This window comes from Sardina pilchardus, chromosome 14 (genome assembly GCF_963854185.1).
Source record: "Sardina pilchardus chromosome 14, fSarPil1.1, whole genome shotgun sequence".
Taxonomy (NCBI): Eukaryota; Metazoa; Chordata; class Actinopteri; order Clupeiformes; family Clupeidae; genus Sardina; species Sardina pilchardus.
In genome coordinates, this window is record NC_085007.1 from 15,585,420 (window position 1) to 15,601,218 (window position 15,799).

The following is a 15,799-nucleotide window of genomic DNA, read 5'->3' on the forward strand; positions in this document are numbered from 1 at the left end:
TCAAAGGGCCATTCAACCCAAGTCTGTATCGAGCACCCAGATTAATCTGTTACAAAACCACCTAACAGCCTCGGGTCAGGGAAACATGTTTCAGTCCTGATTGGCACTTCTATCCAAAGGAACTGGATTGCCTGCATAGTCTCCATGGCGTCACTGTGTTTGGCAGTATCGCCGTGGTAATGTGTTCCTAGCTAAAGATTAAGCCTGCTCCAAAAGCCTCCCCTTGAGTGCACTTGAGACGGCCGGACCTGCTGCCCATTGTTTAGAGAGCACATATGTGCTTTACAAATATTTACATTCTACCAAGGTTACTTAACCAAAGAAAGCAGGTGGAGAGTGACTCAGTGTCCAGGCCATGAGCTTCACATTAGTTCTGAGATCTTGAATCTCAAACTCAAGAATTTCAGACATAAGGCCACAGTATGTCACAGTAAGGCCTAACCAAGTCCAAGTACTTTACATTACTTCTGTAATGTACTTGGGTAGGGTATTTATTTATCATCTTCAAAGTGCCTTGTAGAACACCTTTGTTGCCACTCAAGACCAAGGCCAAGACCCTGACCATTTTTGCATTGGTAAAAGTGTCTCTCTCTCTGGAGAAGTTTTTTGAGTTACAGAGGTTTAGAGGAGGCTTAAATTGCAGCTTCCCCAATCTTTCTTATTGTTCTAAAGGTATTAACTGCTATTGTGAAAAATAAAGGAAGGTATGTTGCCATTTCCCTAACCTGGTTTCCACTGGTAGCCTATATCTCCTTAAGGTGTAGGTTTTTTGTCATAATATAAAATCCTCTCAATTGGGCCTTTAAGAAGATCTCCTGCTATTGCAATCACTATTGCTTCTTTATGCTAACAACAAATCTTAAGCCTTTAAGTCACTGAACATACATCAATCAGGTTAATTGGTGGTTCTGTGGAACTTGCCTTTTGATTATGCAGACAAAGAATTGTCAGACATGTCTGACATGCCATGATGTACCAGCTACAATATGGTGCACTGATGCAAAAACAACCCAACATGACAGCATATCCAGGGCAAATACACTGATCTTGTCGGTGCAGTATGAACAGCCACCAGCAGAGGGCGAATGTGGTACCAACACTGGTCTGTCCAGGCGGCCTATCCTCCCGTCCTGGCCTTGCTATTGGTAATACCAAAGCTCTTACATTAATAACAATTTGACCCAAATTCCTTGTTATGCATGTCGATTCTGGGGTCAGTTGTTTGCTCACATACAATGTCAGTCTTGAATAAAATGATGTCATCTGGATGGTTGGTTGTCAGGGCATCATCATTTCCCCTCTTCTTCCAGATGAGGAAATTGCAGTAAGTGCGTGTTGTTGCCTGTGAATTTCCACTGCCAGCAGGGAGAGCCGGGGTGATGTTTGTGCTCTGATGGAGCTTTTCTTATGACTATACAGACCCACTCAATCTCTCTGGTTCTCTCTCTCTCTCTCTCTCTCACACACACACACACACACAAACACACATCTTAAAGGAAAAGCTAAAACATACACATAAGAAGAAGTACATGCATGCACACATACATACACACACGCCATACATGGACAAACAGACAGCTTGTGAACAACGTTTTTATTAAGAATACGCAAAAAAATTATTATTAATGACATTTCTTGCATTTAGCACTACTTTGCCGTTAAAATCTAAGCAGTGTTAAATGAGTCAAATGATTCAAGTATCTTACAATTTACATATAAAAACAGTTGCGTGCCGCAGGCTGGACCCAGAGCTTATAGGGCCCGGCGTTTGGTTTGCGACACTTCTATAGAACATAGCGTTCGGAACTCTGCATTCCGCCCAATCACATTCCTCAATACCACCGCGCCCCCCCACCTCACCACCCGCCGTCCCCCCCTGGGCCGCTACCGACCCACTGAGATCAGCGAGGGCCTGGGTCAGTCAGGAGGTCTACTAACGATAATGTCCGAGACAGACGGGAGTCTGTTCCCTTCCGCTCGGCCTGCCCCCCTCGCACTGCCACCGCTGTGGGTGAAGTCGTTACTACAAAAGTGAGCTCCAATGTGTTCAAAACAGAAAAGAACAGTAAGTAACAAACAAACAAACAAACCAACAAACAGTAAGAAAAGAAGAACAAAAAAAAAAATCCCTGGCATTTTTTGGCACCACACACAAAAAAAGAGAACCAGTGAAATATGACAGGTAAAAGATAAGCCTTTTGAACATTGAAGCCCTCAATCTAGGTGAACAATCATTATGCAGATAAGCCATTCCCAAAAACGTCATATGGTTCTGGAAAAATAGATTCTTTTAAATCTCTCAATCATTCATAGTGATAAATAATGTAAACCACGTTTTACATCAATTTCTTTTCCTTCGCACCAAACCATACTTTTGGTATTTTTGTCGCGTCAACTTTGTCATATGTCTAGATTGTTGCAAAAATTGCCGATACATCCAATCTTTTCCCATCCATTTCAGAGCCATCGTTTGCAACTAGTTCTGCTTAGTACCATCCACAGAGCTACACCTTCACCCATATAGGCCTACACGTGTAAACTGTTCATGTATAAATGTTTCATGTTTTACAGGCCTATTTCACATATGTGTTTTGGATAACAGAAACAAAACAAAAGAGTCCTGCACGTCTATTGCTAGAGATCGAATACATTTGGCAGTGGTGGTTGCTAAAACACGGAGGTTGGTTTTAATGGTCTTCTCAGTTGACGCAGAGAACTGCGGTCTGGGAAAGTAAATAATAAAAAAAATGGAGGCCAACAACATGAAGAGGAGGGGGAAAAAAAGGAGGCTGATTTCCTATGGGTCCGCTAGCTGGTCTCTCCGTGTTGTGGACGGAGGGAGGGTGAAAGGGTGATGGGCAGAACACGGGAGCGAGGGAGGAAGGGGAACGGAAAAACAGATGGTAAGAACAGAATGAAACAAGGCTGGTTGTCTCGGCATGGTACATTCCACCAATCGGTTTTCTACCACGTAACTTGTATGTGTGTTAGAGTGTTAGTGCTAGAGCCCTACTCACATGCAAGTAACTGTGAAGAGGTCTATTCTTTTTTTTTTTTTTTTGCTTTCATCATTTCGTCTGATAAACTCAGACAATCATCCTTCAACACATAAGATAGATAACCCTTCCTCCCCAGACAAAAAGGCAATATGGGTGGAAAAAAGAAAATAGAAAAATAGGTTAACCAAACAGCTGGATGGCATTTGTATGTTAACCAGACAGCCAAAACACCTTGATGGTCTTTCCTCTTCCTTTAAACATGTAATTCACAAACAACAACAACAAAAAAAGCTTTCAGCAGATTACAGAAAACCTCCAGAAATGGATGGGGAGTTCCAGTGGTTATAATGCAACCATGGTGGCTTGAGTGTGTGTGTGTGTGTGTGTGTGTATGTATCTGTGTGAATGTGTGAGTGTGTAAGTGTGTGTGTGTGTGTGTGTGTGTGTGTGTGTGTGTCAGCATCTGTGAACGGCATGTGTAGTTAAAGTGTAATTCAAAACACCTCTCTGTGCAAATTTGTGTTAATCTCAGTGTCCTGTTAGACTTTGTTTTTTGTTTGACACATCACTTTGCCCTCTTCTCTCATCTGCTCACACACACACACACATTTCCAGTGTCCCGATCCATATTCCTCAGGCAGTCCCCTGCGGACTCGACGCGGTGCCCCGGAACGTACAGCAGGCCTCACATTGTCCCCAGGGGCTCTCCGTAGCGGATCTTCTGGCCTGCCTTCAGGTTAAAGGTGAAGTCTTTTGGCGCCTCGAACAGGAGGACGATAGTGGAGCCCAGGTTGAACTCGCCCAGGTGCTCGCCCTTGCGCATGCTGATGCCCTCCTGGTTGTTGTTGGACACGTAGCTGAAATCGTTGAAGGAGCCTTTGCTGTAGCGGGGGAGGTTAGTGCGCAGCTCCTGCACCGAGAGAGAGAGAGAGAGAGAGAGAGAGAGAGAGAGAGAGAGAAAGAGAAAGAGAGAGAAAGAGACAGAGACCGAGAGAGATGGTGGTGAGCTTAGAATGTGTTTATCCCCATGGAAACTAATGCTCAGACTTTACCGTGGCTCCAACGGAACATTCGATATCAAATCAGTTAAGTGCACTCTTGAAGACAAATGTTATCGTAAAGGAGAATTACGGCAATCCCAGTCTACTGAGTGCCAAACAGTGCTTTTGCGGCTGTTTCTGTGATTCACTAAAACCTCTATCCACTCTTAGACCTTAACACGCTGGGACGAGGGGGATTTGAGGAAAAAACACCGAAAGGCACAACACCCCTAAGGCCATCCATGCCACCACACCTCACTGAACGAGGTCATGGACTTGTCTATCCTTTAAGTATGAACAAATAGGTGAGACATGTGCTGGCAGCAGCGACGGTGGCTCGGTCAGTCAGGCACACGTAAACAAAGAGAAGGTGATGCCCGGCAATTAACCCTGCCGCACCATGTCACCTAATGACCTACATCTTCACATAACGATCGGGACCAGGGCCTGACTCAACTCGATAGATTAAACAGTCTGCGGTGAAAACAAGGTCAGTAGTTCAACTTCTGTGCTCGTACAACGCTCTCTCGTATCCAACATGTATTACATAAAGTTTACAAACGGTATTAAAATTGCATTAGAACAAGGAGAGCTAAAATGCTACAAGACTAAAAGACAAGTGCAACATCCCTGTTGCTCTTGGTGGAGAGACTAGAGGGATTCGGCTCGCTTGACTGGCGTAAGCTTAACACGGCGGATGCTCGCTCGGCTGTCGAGATCTTATTAACCCCGGCCGGGCCGATGATAATGTTGTGTGCGGTAAGAAGGTGGGTTGGCGCAGGTCAGTCAGGCTTTTGGATCAGCGTTGTGTCAATGGAGCCACGTTACCTCACCCAGGAAGTGTGAGGTGAAAACCCCTGACACAGTTCCTCAGGAACTAGAGTGAAAGCACTATTGTTACTTGTAAGGCTAATAAGTGGAGTGCTAAAAGTGTATCTGACAGACCCAATCAGTCACATCCAAAACAGGAAGAGAAAGATAAAGTAGCTTGATAAGCATAAAGAATGGATATATATGATCACTGGAGATGCCACATATAATTTTTTCGAAAGTCCATAAATTTAAGCAATGCATATGAAATGGCGTGTACAGTACCGTCATTTCACGACTATTAGCCACGGCTTATACATTGATTTTGCTCAATTTCGTCTGCTATGAGGTTAATACAGGGGGGCAGTTAATATGGTGGTAATATGGTATTGTTTCTTTTATCTTGCATAAAACACTGTTTTGCTTATACACGGCGGCTTATACACAATGCTGCTTATATGCGGGAAATGACTGTAAGTAGTCTGTTTTCAATTATAAGGATTCCTTCAACTTTCTTAACATTTATTAAGTATTATTATATATAATAGATTTTGTTTTCCAAAAAGCTGCTGTAATAAATGACCCTTCCTCCATTTTTGGCCATTGGGTGGATTTGTTTTGGCTTTGACAAATGTCAACAAATACATAAAAACATCCCAAACCTAAATTGAGATGCATACAGTAGATACACATCAATATCTCTATCGTTCCTTTGTGGTAGTTCAAGAAGGATGGACAAACAGTGACTACTACTTCCTGAACACCAATTAACTTCCTGCACACTATTGACCTGATTACTGATTGGTAACTGAACTTGTCTGTCAGTCTCAAAATAACTTGGACGGCTAATAAGTGCAGTGCTAAAAGTGTATCTGACAGATCCAATCAGTCACATCCAAAACAGGAACAGAAAGATAAAGTAGCTTGATGAGCATAAAGAATGGATAGGTATAATATACAGTATATGATCACTGGAGATGCCACATATAATTTTTTCGAAAGTCCATAAATTCAAGCAATGCATATGAAATGGCGTGTACAGTACCGTAATTTCCCGACTATTAGCCGCGGCTTATACATTGATTTTGCAAAATTTCTTCTGCTATGAGGTTAATACAGGGGGGCAGTTAATAGGGTGGTAATATGGTATATACTGCGGCTTATACACAATGCGGTTTATATGACTGTAAGTAGTCTGTTGTCAATTATAAGGATTCCTTGAACTCTCTTAACATTTATTAAGCATTATCATATATAATATATTTTTAATATATTTTATCTTCCAAAAAGCTGCTGTAATAAATGACCCTTTCTCCATTTTTGGCCATTGGGTGGATTTGTTTACTTCTTTTGGCTCTGACAAATGTCAACAAATACATAAAAACATCCCAGACCTAAATTGAGATGCATACAGTAGATACACATTAATATCTCTATCGTTCCCTTGTGGTAGTTCAAGAAGGACTGACAAACAGTGACTACTACTTCCTGAACACCAATTAACTTACTGCACACTATTAACCTGAGTACTGATTGGTAACTGAACTTGTCTGTCAGTCTCAAAATAACTCGGAAGCATTTTTAAAAGTGCTCTGGCCAGCCAGGACTGCTGGGGGAAATACTCTGGACTAGGGACAATACTGACAGAAGGGATTTGTGTCTGTTTAGCTGTTGAGTTTCAAAACAATTGACCTCTGCCAGTATCACAAACTCCACCATCAATTATTGAGCAACCACTGATGGCAAGAACAGCTGAGCCGAGACCAACATGTTTCAACACCTCTATTGTGACTGTCAAGCCCCTTTATTGCCCTACCCTGTTTGAGAAACAAAATGGCCCCAGTGCTTGTTTGCACAAGATGGGAATGGATGGAGAGACAATATAATTTGGTTAGACAATAATATTATCAGACTTCAGACACTCTAGTCTGGTCCATGTTATATCTTCAAGAAATATTACACCGCTTTTCTGCAGTTCTATTATGTGCCTGTAAGCGACTCATTTATTTCATCCCATCCTCAAATTCACTCAATAATTCATTCTGATGGATATTTGAAGGCCAAACTATTAGCTGCCATGGCAATAAACTATGCGGTTCAGTAATGTGAACCTGAAACCCCACAAAAAAATGTAAGACGAGACAACCTTATAAGGCATGGCATCTCCAAATACATGGCCAAAATACATGAAAGCACCTCACTGTTCCTTCACCTTATCTAAAGACTACCTACATGCAATGGAGAAGACTTGTCGACCAACATGTACCAAACAGCCAACCAAAGACTGCCCAAAACATTGCTGCTATTTGTAGAGTAACATGCTACCTGCTGACTGGCTGCAGTAAACAAAAGCAAAAATTCTGTTTCCTGATGCACCGACAGAAATCTATTTCCTGATACACCGACAAGGAGTTTCTCATCCAATTTCTTTCACCACCCTGACACCGAAGCTGCAGCCATCTTGAATTTCCCCTTGGGGATCAATAAAGTATCTATCTATCTATCTAACTATCTATCTATCTATCTATCTAATGGCACCTGACCCATTCCCACAGACCTACCAGCAACAGCGATCAGCTGGTCTGTGCTGCTATGAAGGTCGCCTATTTCAAGCCGAGACCGGTTCTAACGCGGGCACTACTGACCTTGTCGAAGTAGATCCGGATGGACCCGACGTTGGTGGCGCCCACGGCGGTGAGGGAGAAGAAGCCGTGAGCCCACTCCCCGCTGAGCACCACCCGCTCGTTGTGGCAGAAGAGTTCCTTGATCCAGCGGGCCACGCCGGGGTTTACAGACATCAGGGACCCTACCGGGCACACAAGCACACACACCAGATCACCAATGGAGCCAGCACATATTAAAAATATTAAATATTAAATATTAAACATATTAAAAATCCAAAACGCTTTAAATCCATTTATGAAAATATTAAAAAATCATGTTATTTAATTGTGTATTTCAGGTAATATCAATAAAAATGCAACTAAACATAACCCAATACAGTTTCACTGAGATTACTTGAAAAACAAAATAAAAAAAAAATGATTTATGAAAATTGATTAAAATGGTGGATATAGCGTTTTGGAAAAGAACTCTTCATTTAAACACAGAAAAACCAAGCATGGTATCCAGCACATGGTGTCCAAAACTGGAACTGGAAGAATATGTTATTGAAGGTCTGCTGGCTTCACACCAGCAGTACCTAGGTTCATCTAAAGGGCCATTCACACCAAGAACAATAACGGCAAAAAAGTATCGCTCTAGCTAATAGGAATGACAAAGTCCACACAAAAAAACAACAACTGTCGGGGTCACTTTCAGTTATCGTTATAGCTTTTCATTCTTGGTGTGAACAGCCCTTGGCGTGAACTAATCAACTACTAGGTGTGAAAGTGTTGATGACAATTGTCCCCCCCTCCTCTGGGAAGGGAGGAGGTGACTAAAATGACTAACAGTTTATGGTACCACCTAGGGAAACCAAACATTAGTGGCGCCAGAATTTGAACATTTGGTCAACATGAAAACATTAATATAGGACAACCTGTCCAGCCTTGTAGCTCACTGACTTTCTCCTCTCCATAGTCTTAGGGGTAATACTGAAATGTTCACAAACTGCTACCACTCAAAGTGGCGAATCAGTTTTGGATATTTATAATCCTATATACAGTACTTCTGGTTTTGGTACGATAACCCATTATATGGTATGATATTTGGTATGATAACTGTCAAACTTCCTAAATAAAAACCTCAACGTCGGATCTAGGTGCAAAATTACTATTTTTTCTGTTGACATAATAGAGACGAAGGCCTTTTTACAGAGGGTTCTGGTATGAACAACAGAAGAACGACAAGGGAGATCCTCACCAGGGAAGTGTCTTCTGTGGGCCACCCTCCAGTCTGTTGGTGAGTGGAAGCAGTGGTAGTCCCCGGGAGCCAGGTACACCACACAGTGGAAGAGTGCATTGCCCTCCTTTGTCACCAGGAGGTCCTGAAAAGACGATGGATCGTCTTCATCTGTGGAGAGAAGTACACATGGAGATTTCCATTTCTGTTATCTATCTATACTTTATTTAACCAGGTGAGCCAAATTGATGTCAAAATCTCTTTTCTGTCAGAGATGAATACATTTAGGCGGAGGATTGAAAGGAAGAAATGGAACAAAGGAGGAACAAGTATATCTGAGGGGCGTGGAACAATCCGGACTGTTCTGGCTCAATGGCCTAATCATAGCTTGTTGTACGAAGATGATCTCTTAATCTCTTTACAAGTTTTTTAGGCCAACTTTAAAGCCAAGTGATCCTTCAAGAGGACATTCTTGAAGACCACCCACCACAACTGGCCAGATAAGAAAGGAAAAGAAGAGGCCGAGAAGGAAAGGAAAAAAGTGAGATAAGAAGATGTGAAGCAGGGGGAGAAGAGAGAGATAGATGGAGAGAGAGAAAGAGAGAGAGAGAGAGAGAGACAGACTGGGAGAGCAGAAGGGTAAATGGGTAGAAGAGTAAATGAGAGAATGAAAGGATGAGAGAGAAGGATAAAGAGAGAGAAAGAGAGGGAGAGAGAGCGGTACTCACTTCTGTTCAGAGCTATGCTCTCAGCGAACGTCTGGGGCCCAAGGAATGTCTCTAGAGAGTATGTGACCCCTTTCACCTGCTCCACCTCACAGTTCTTCACACGCCCAAAGTGCAGGATCTTCCCATCGGCTGGGCTGATCTGGGGACAGATGCCAAACATACAACCATTCAGTCAAACCTCCATGACTCACAGGGATGGGAACATTTTGTGTGACGCTGGAGAGATCTTCATTCCAAACACAATAATCTGCACAAGCTAGAAACACACAACTTTTTGTTCCCCGAAAATCCACATACAGTACATGGTACGTCACTCGAGAGCTCTAATAGGAATGGCTCTTATTTTTAGACTTAGAACATAAAATCATCCTTTGTTCACAACATTGGCAATACAAATTAGGAACATTAGTAAGGATTTGATTCTCAGAGCTATTCCCTTCTTCTCAATCCTTACACAGTCCCAGATCTCAAACACAGTGGCCCTCATTTGTGAAACGTGCATACGACCAAAAACAGGCGTAAAACAGGCGTATGCTTGTTTCCACGCAAAGTATGGCATTTATCAATGTGAACGTGATCGGTGCTATACGCTCAAATCTCACGTCTAGTCTCGCGTACGCAAGTTTTTCAGGCGGCATAGCACTGTGCAGCAGTAAATCGCAGGTGGATTACAAAGTTGATGAGTTGAATTTATGGACTATCTTGGACATAACACCTTTCCTGTACATGCGCAGCCTATTTGCTGTAATGTAGCATATTGACACATTTGATGGCTTAGAATAGCCATAGGAGATGATTATACTTTCTCTTTGGCAAACGCAACATTTATGAATTATATATTTTCAATTATTTTCAAAGGGCAAATTTCAGTGTCGTATGGTTTTGTAATGAATGTATTCATAGTAAGAAGCGTTCTCTCTGCGAAAATAAAGCCTATTGCGCTTAAATTGCTCTAGTTTCCCGCCTTCCTTGATGACAGCTTCTAGCTGTCAAAATTAACCTGGTTCAGCTGGACGTCTATGTGGCTCGAGATCACTAATGATCTCTTTTGGACGTATAATGCACCTTCATGTCGTAAATTCTAGGGGCGAGGCCATTAAAACGAGCATATATAGGGGCGTGATATTTAAATTACGCTTGTTTCCAGCCGCCACATTTATCAACACACGTTTATTCTTACGCTAGAATTGGAGTGATACGAAAGTTTGATGAATCACACGTGAGCCTCGTCGTAAGATGGTTTCTGCACTCAGATATACGCTGGTTTCTACGCTCGGTTGCTAAATGAGGGCCAATGTCTCTCTCACACTCATACTCTCTCTATCACACACACACACACACACTCACTCACTCACCACACAGTGGGAGTCGCACACCGGCCGCGCCTGTGGCTTGAGCTTGCGTCGGAAGAACTCGCCCAGGTTGCGGTACTGGTGCAGGTCCTCCACGGCCGCTTCCTTCATGTTGACCCCAAACGTCCAGATGTAGAGGTTGTAGATGGGCTTCCGGAGCCAGGTGGGCAGGTCTACCTGGTTCAGCCGACCCCAGGCCCTGGACAAGAGCCGCGTGGGGATGGTCTTGTAAAGGGCGACCTACAGTACAACAGAGGAAACGCACACGGTCATTTAAGAAAAAGATGTACAAGGAGCAAAGAATCTTCAATGTGTTGTGGAAGGCAGTGTCTCCGTACAAGAATCCAAAGTTCCAACACCTCCCTTGTATAAGTATTATGAGGACTATAAGGTAACACCAAAAATGGAAAATGTTAAAAACATAGATCTATAATTTCATGGAGTGAGTGTCTATTCTGAGAAGATTCCTAATAGAACCCTGGTGAAAATGTCTTGTTCTTTAGACAAGTGAATGTTGATAACAGCACAGCTCTGGAGAACTCAAAAGAACCATAATAAGTATTCTGTGGCTAACTGAACCTTTAATTATTTTAAAACCCTTTTGTGAAAAAATACATTTTCCTTTACCAAAGAGTGTTGCAGAATGGCTTCAGAAAACCTCATACACAATTGCGAGTATTAAGAGTCAATAGCTACAGTATAATGAATGCTTTGTCCTTGCTCCTATACCCAGCATCAGTTTTGTTTTAGAAACAAGCACAAACAAGCATAACATTACAATCCATCATATTATTCAACATTTGTTGGCATCGGTCAGCCCACTATTTGAGTTTTGCAGCCAACTGTTTTTCAAAAATAGGCCATTTAATAAATGCGTCTAGCTACTATAATTAAATGTCAGTGTGAAATTGAATATTTTTAAACTGTTTGTATTTGTATGCAATGCAAAGCAAACTTATTCTATTCAATAGGAGCTAAATCAAGCTGTAAGGGCTGAACAGCTCTTGCTTAATTTTCAAAAATATTTTCCTGATTGCATCAGCATAGTTGTAACACCCATGTGGTTCCACAATTCCAGACACAGACTGTGATGATTGAGAGAGAATATCTTTTTTTATTGTATTTTCTTTAATTGTATCCTTTATTGCTAACCTGGGGGTTATATTTTGACTGAGCAGAAAGAAAATTCTGTCCTTATTTGAAACCACACAAGCACCACAAGCAGGGGCTCCATTTTGTTTTTTCGTAGGCCATTTCTTTTGTCCAATCACAGACCAATAGCACACTCTCAGGTGCACTCTGATGCTGCCGGGTAATATGAAGTGATAGACCATCTGCCACCTGTACTGTACAGCGCGCCCAATATGAAAACCATCTGGTGCTCCAGTTTGCGGGCGGGCTAGTATCTGTGATACAACAGCGTGTGTCTGTCAGGACCACTGGTGGGGCTTCACACAGGTTCACAATAAGGAGCGAACATGTGCCTGCGAACTGCAAGGCAAATTTTGCACGTAGGCTTTTAATGGAAGCACTTCATTATAATAATACAGTACTTCATTAGAATTTCAAGTGATCATTCTCAACTCCTCAAACAGGCAGATCACAATTCTGGCCATTCAAGTTTGCTGATACTTGAGCTCAACAGCCAATGAAATTACTCTCTTCGACATGCTCCAGAGGCATGCCGATTGGCTGGAGTACGTGTGTGGTTTGGTCCAGGCTTGCTTCCCAGAGCCAAAACAAATCTGTGTACCAGATTGTTTCATTTTGAGAGAACACACTAAACAGACAGCTCGATTAACAATCTGCTGAATTTGACCAAAAAAAAAAAAAATGTAATCGAATTAGGATCTCAGCCCTTTATTAAAGCTTGTTGAAAAACGTTTACAAATGTGGAGGTACTGTAACTCCACCCTTGGGGTACTCTTGCCAATAACCACTCCACCTAAGTGCATGAGATGGGGTCCTGCATTAGCCCCGCCATCCCCTAATACTGCATACAGTATTGCTTAATATCCGTCGCATCTTGCTGATAGCATTAACACGGCTGTGTGTGTTTAGTCAAAGTGGATTAATCAGGCTTCGGCACCAGCTGACAGAGGAACTCTTCTCAGAGGGCTTAGGCTTGTCAGGGTTTTTGCGGCCCTCCGACTGCCCACATCCAATTTTCTGCCCTTCCTGTTCGGTCCGAAGGAACATCTCACGTGCTCCAGACGATTAGGCTAGTTCTGTGTCCAAAAGCCTATAAATATCTGTTTAGTTGGGACTTTTAATGCACTCCTCTCCTATTTTTGGGGTCCTTTCAAAGGAATGAGTTATCACCCAAAAGGAGTGGTGTAACTCTGTGTTTCCTCAGAAGATGTTCTGAGGCGAAAACATCCAGCAGTAGCTATATATAGCTGGAACACAACAGAGAAAGAGAGCGAGGAAGCGAGAAAGAGAAAGAGAAAGAGAAAGAGAGAGAAACAGAAAGGAATGGAGGAGAGAGTGGGGGCGTTCGAGCTCGATAAGAGAGATAACTGGACGCCAATCTCATGCTGAAGCGCTGAAGGGATTATCGCCAGATTAACACTTCTCTGAACTGGCACTTCATAACAGCTGTACATTGTTGCCCCGCTGCAAATGACACAACGCGGGTGACAGAAGTTATCCCTGGCACCCGGGGAGGGTTGTAGCGGTCTGGTAGTGTAACCAAACAACATACCGCGAGCGGTCAACTGAACAAACACTGACATGGAAAAACGACAAGACCTGCTGTCTTTCCAGAATCATCGTGGTAGTAGTATGATGATCATGGTAACCTATTGGCAATGCGAGAAACAAAATGGACATCATCGGGAGGCGGCCGCTGTCGATATTGAGAAATCGCCTAAACTTTAGTTATTCAGAGGTGTTACGTAACCTAACAATGAGGCTCTGGGCATTAGCATTCAGGGCACAGACGGAGAGTGCCAAGTCAGGGCATTCCACAGCTGGCTGGACTGGAAAACAAGGGGATCATGGGAGCTGCTACTGATGGAGGCGACGAGATGCATATCAAGCGAAGTGGGGGGGTGGGGGGTGGGGGGGGGTGGTGTAGACCATGGAGGTACAGCCGTTAAGCACCCGGGCGCCGAATGCCGACGTCCAATCACCCCCTTGCCATACCCCCAACCCCCAGCCCCTTCCACAGTTCTGTCAGAGAAGAAAGGAGGTTAACAATCCGGAGAGGAAGCGGCATTTGTTGAAATGCCACTGTACGGTACCGCACCGGCCTCTCTCTCTCTCCCTCTCTCTCTCTCTCTCCCTCTCCCTCCCTCCCTCTCTTTTTCTCTCTGTCCTGAACTCCGGAACGAGGCCGCAAACAAAAGCATTCCACAGTAGTGTGTTTGTGTCCGTGGAAACAAAGGGGCCCTTTTCAGCGAGGCGCCAACCCTGCCCGGCATGGGCAAGGGGCTGAGCTCAGGGCTCTGTGGCGCGGTGGGCGCGAGGCGAGAGCCGCCATCTGTGCCCGCCGGTCCGCGTCGCCCGCTGCACAACATTGCACAAACACGTCCCGCCATACTGCCCGCTCACACGACGCCCCAAAGCGGGAGGACGACTTGGAGAGGAGAGGGCAGATGGGTCATCCGTATGGCACCACCAGCGAGAGGTTTACAGGGGTCAAAGTGGGATTCCTCAAGACGCCAAGATGCTCTCAGTGCGCGCAGTGTCCTGCATTTCTACAGTACATGAAGCCCTAACGATAATTACAACAATAACGACGCTTTCACTTTAGCTCGGAAAAACTTTCATTGTTTTTTTTACAACCTCTTTTACACATCTCTGTGTCCAGATAGGAGAACATCATTTATGTTGTTCCTTTATTCAGTTGTTACACAATATGCATTGAAAATTACACAACTTGCGTTGTTTTTTAACACGTCTGTGTCCAGATAGGGACAACACATTTGTTTCAAGAGTGCAGATATGACCACACTGTACTGCACGACTACATGACGACGTGATGAACAACATTGTTTGTCATCACTTTCAGAGTGATTGTGTGAACGCTATAAACCCATCAGCCAATCAGAACCCATCCTATTTTAAAGGCATCGCTTTGAAACGTGACTGACGGCTTTCCTTGCCATTGGTCAGTGTGAATGCTCACATCATTACAGCTGTCATTATAGTTATTTTTAGCAGTCTGGATGGGCATTAAATCTTTAGATTATGACACATTAAGCCTCCCCACTAAGTCATTCTTAATGTAAATTAAATGAAAACACATCAATTGATTTATCCACTGTGTGGCTTTTTACTGTAAGTGTGTGGGGCTTCTGTGCATGATGTATGAAAACAAGTCTGCAATCCCAACCGTGATCCTCAAACACTGATGTTGATACCCTCCTGAATCAAAGCTGAGGGATGTTTCAATGTCATTTCAAAGCCAGTCAAGCGCAGTCAAAACAACAAAAAGCTGCACCAACATTCACTTAAACATCAACATCAACACGTATGATCTGCATTGCACTTCGTTATGAAAGGGCTTCCTAACATGTGTTTAGCTATGGGGGTACCTCTGGATGCTGAGATGCTGCTCACCAAATCACACACAAACACACACACACACACACACACACACACAAACACACACTTGATGTGTGCCCACGGGGGGAGGGGAGGCGGTGGGGGGGGGGGCCCAACCACAGCGGGTTGTGCCCCCCCAGGACTGAGGGTTCGTTGCCCGGAGACACTTACCCTGCTGGTAGGGCGCCAGCCCACCTTGGCCAGGGGCTTGAGCGCGGCGAAGGGCAGGATGTAGTAGAGGAAGGAGAGCGGCCATGAGCGCAGGCGGGCGGTGGGCCGGGACATGCAGCTCAGCTGGCCCAGGCGCCGCCGTAAGGCCAACTGGGGGAACTGCAACCTGCGCAGCAACATGGGCACAAGAGGGACCGTCAGCCCAGGCGGCCCGGTGCCACGGAAGGGCTCCCAAACACATATGCACACACAGGAACACCCACGAACACACACACACACACACACACACACACACACACACACAC

The 15,799-nt window shown here is 44.0% G+C and overlaps 1 protein-coding gene across 6 annotated transcripts in view; it reads right to left on the reverse strand.

Moving 5' to 3' along the window:
• Window positions 1-1,579: 1,579 nt before the first annotated feature.
• Window positions 1,580-15,799, reverse strand: part of pisd (phosphatidylserine decarboxylase) — a 32,199-nt gene continuing 17,979 nt past the window's right edge. For 5 of the 6 annotated variants that reach the window (XM_062554972.1, XM_062554975.1, XM_062554969.1 and 2 more), the window contains 6 exons: window positions 15,495-15,660; window positions 10,776-11,012; window positions 9,421-9,559; window positions 8,714-8,863; window positions 7,495-7,655; window positions 1,580-3,909 (listed from right to left, as the gene is read on the reverse strand). In XM_062554972.1, coding sequence (XP_062410956.1) covers window positions 3,685-3,909; window positions 7,495-7,655; window positions 8,714-8,863; window positions 9,421-9,559; window positions 10,776-11,012; window positions 15,495-15,660 — 1,078 coding nt within the window. In that variant the 3' untranslated portion in view covers window positions 1,580-3,684. The remainder of the gene's footprint in view (window positions 3,910-7,494; window positions 7,656-8,713; window positions 8,864-9,420; window positions 9,560-10,775; window positions 11,013-15,494; window positions 15,661-15,799) is intronic. The other variant, XM_062554971.1, reaches the window with a different exon arrangement.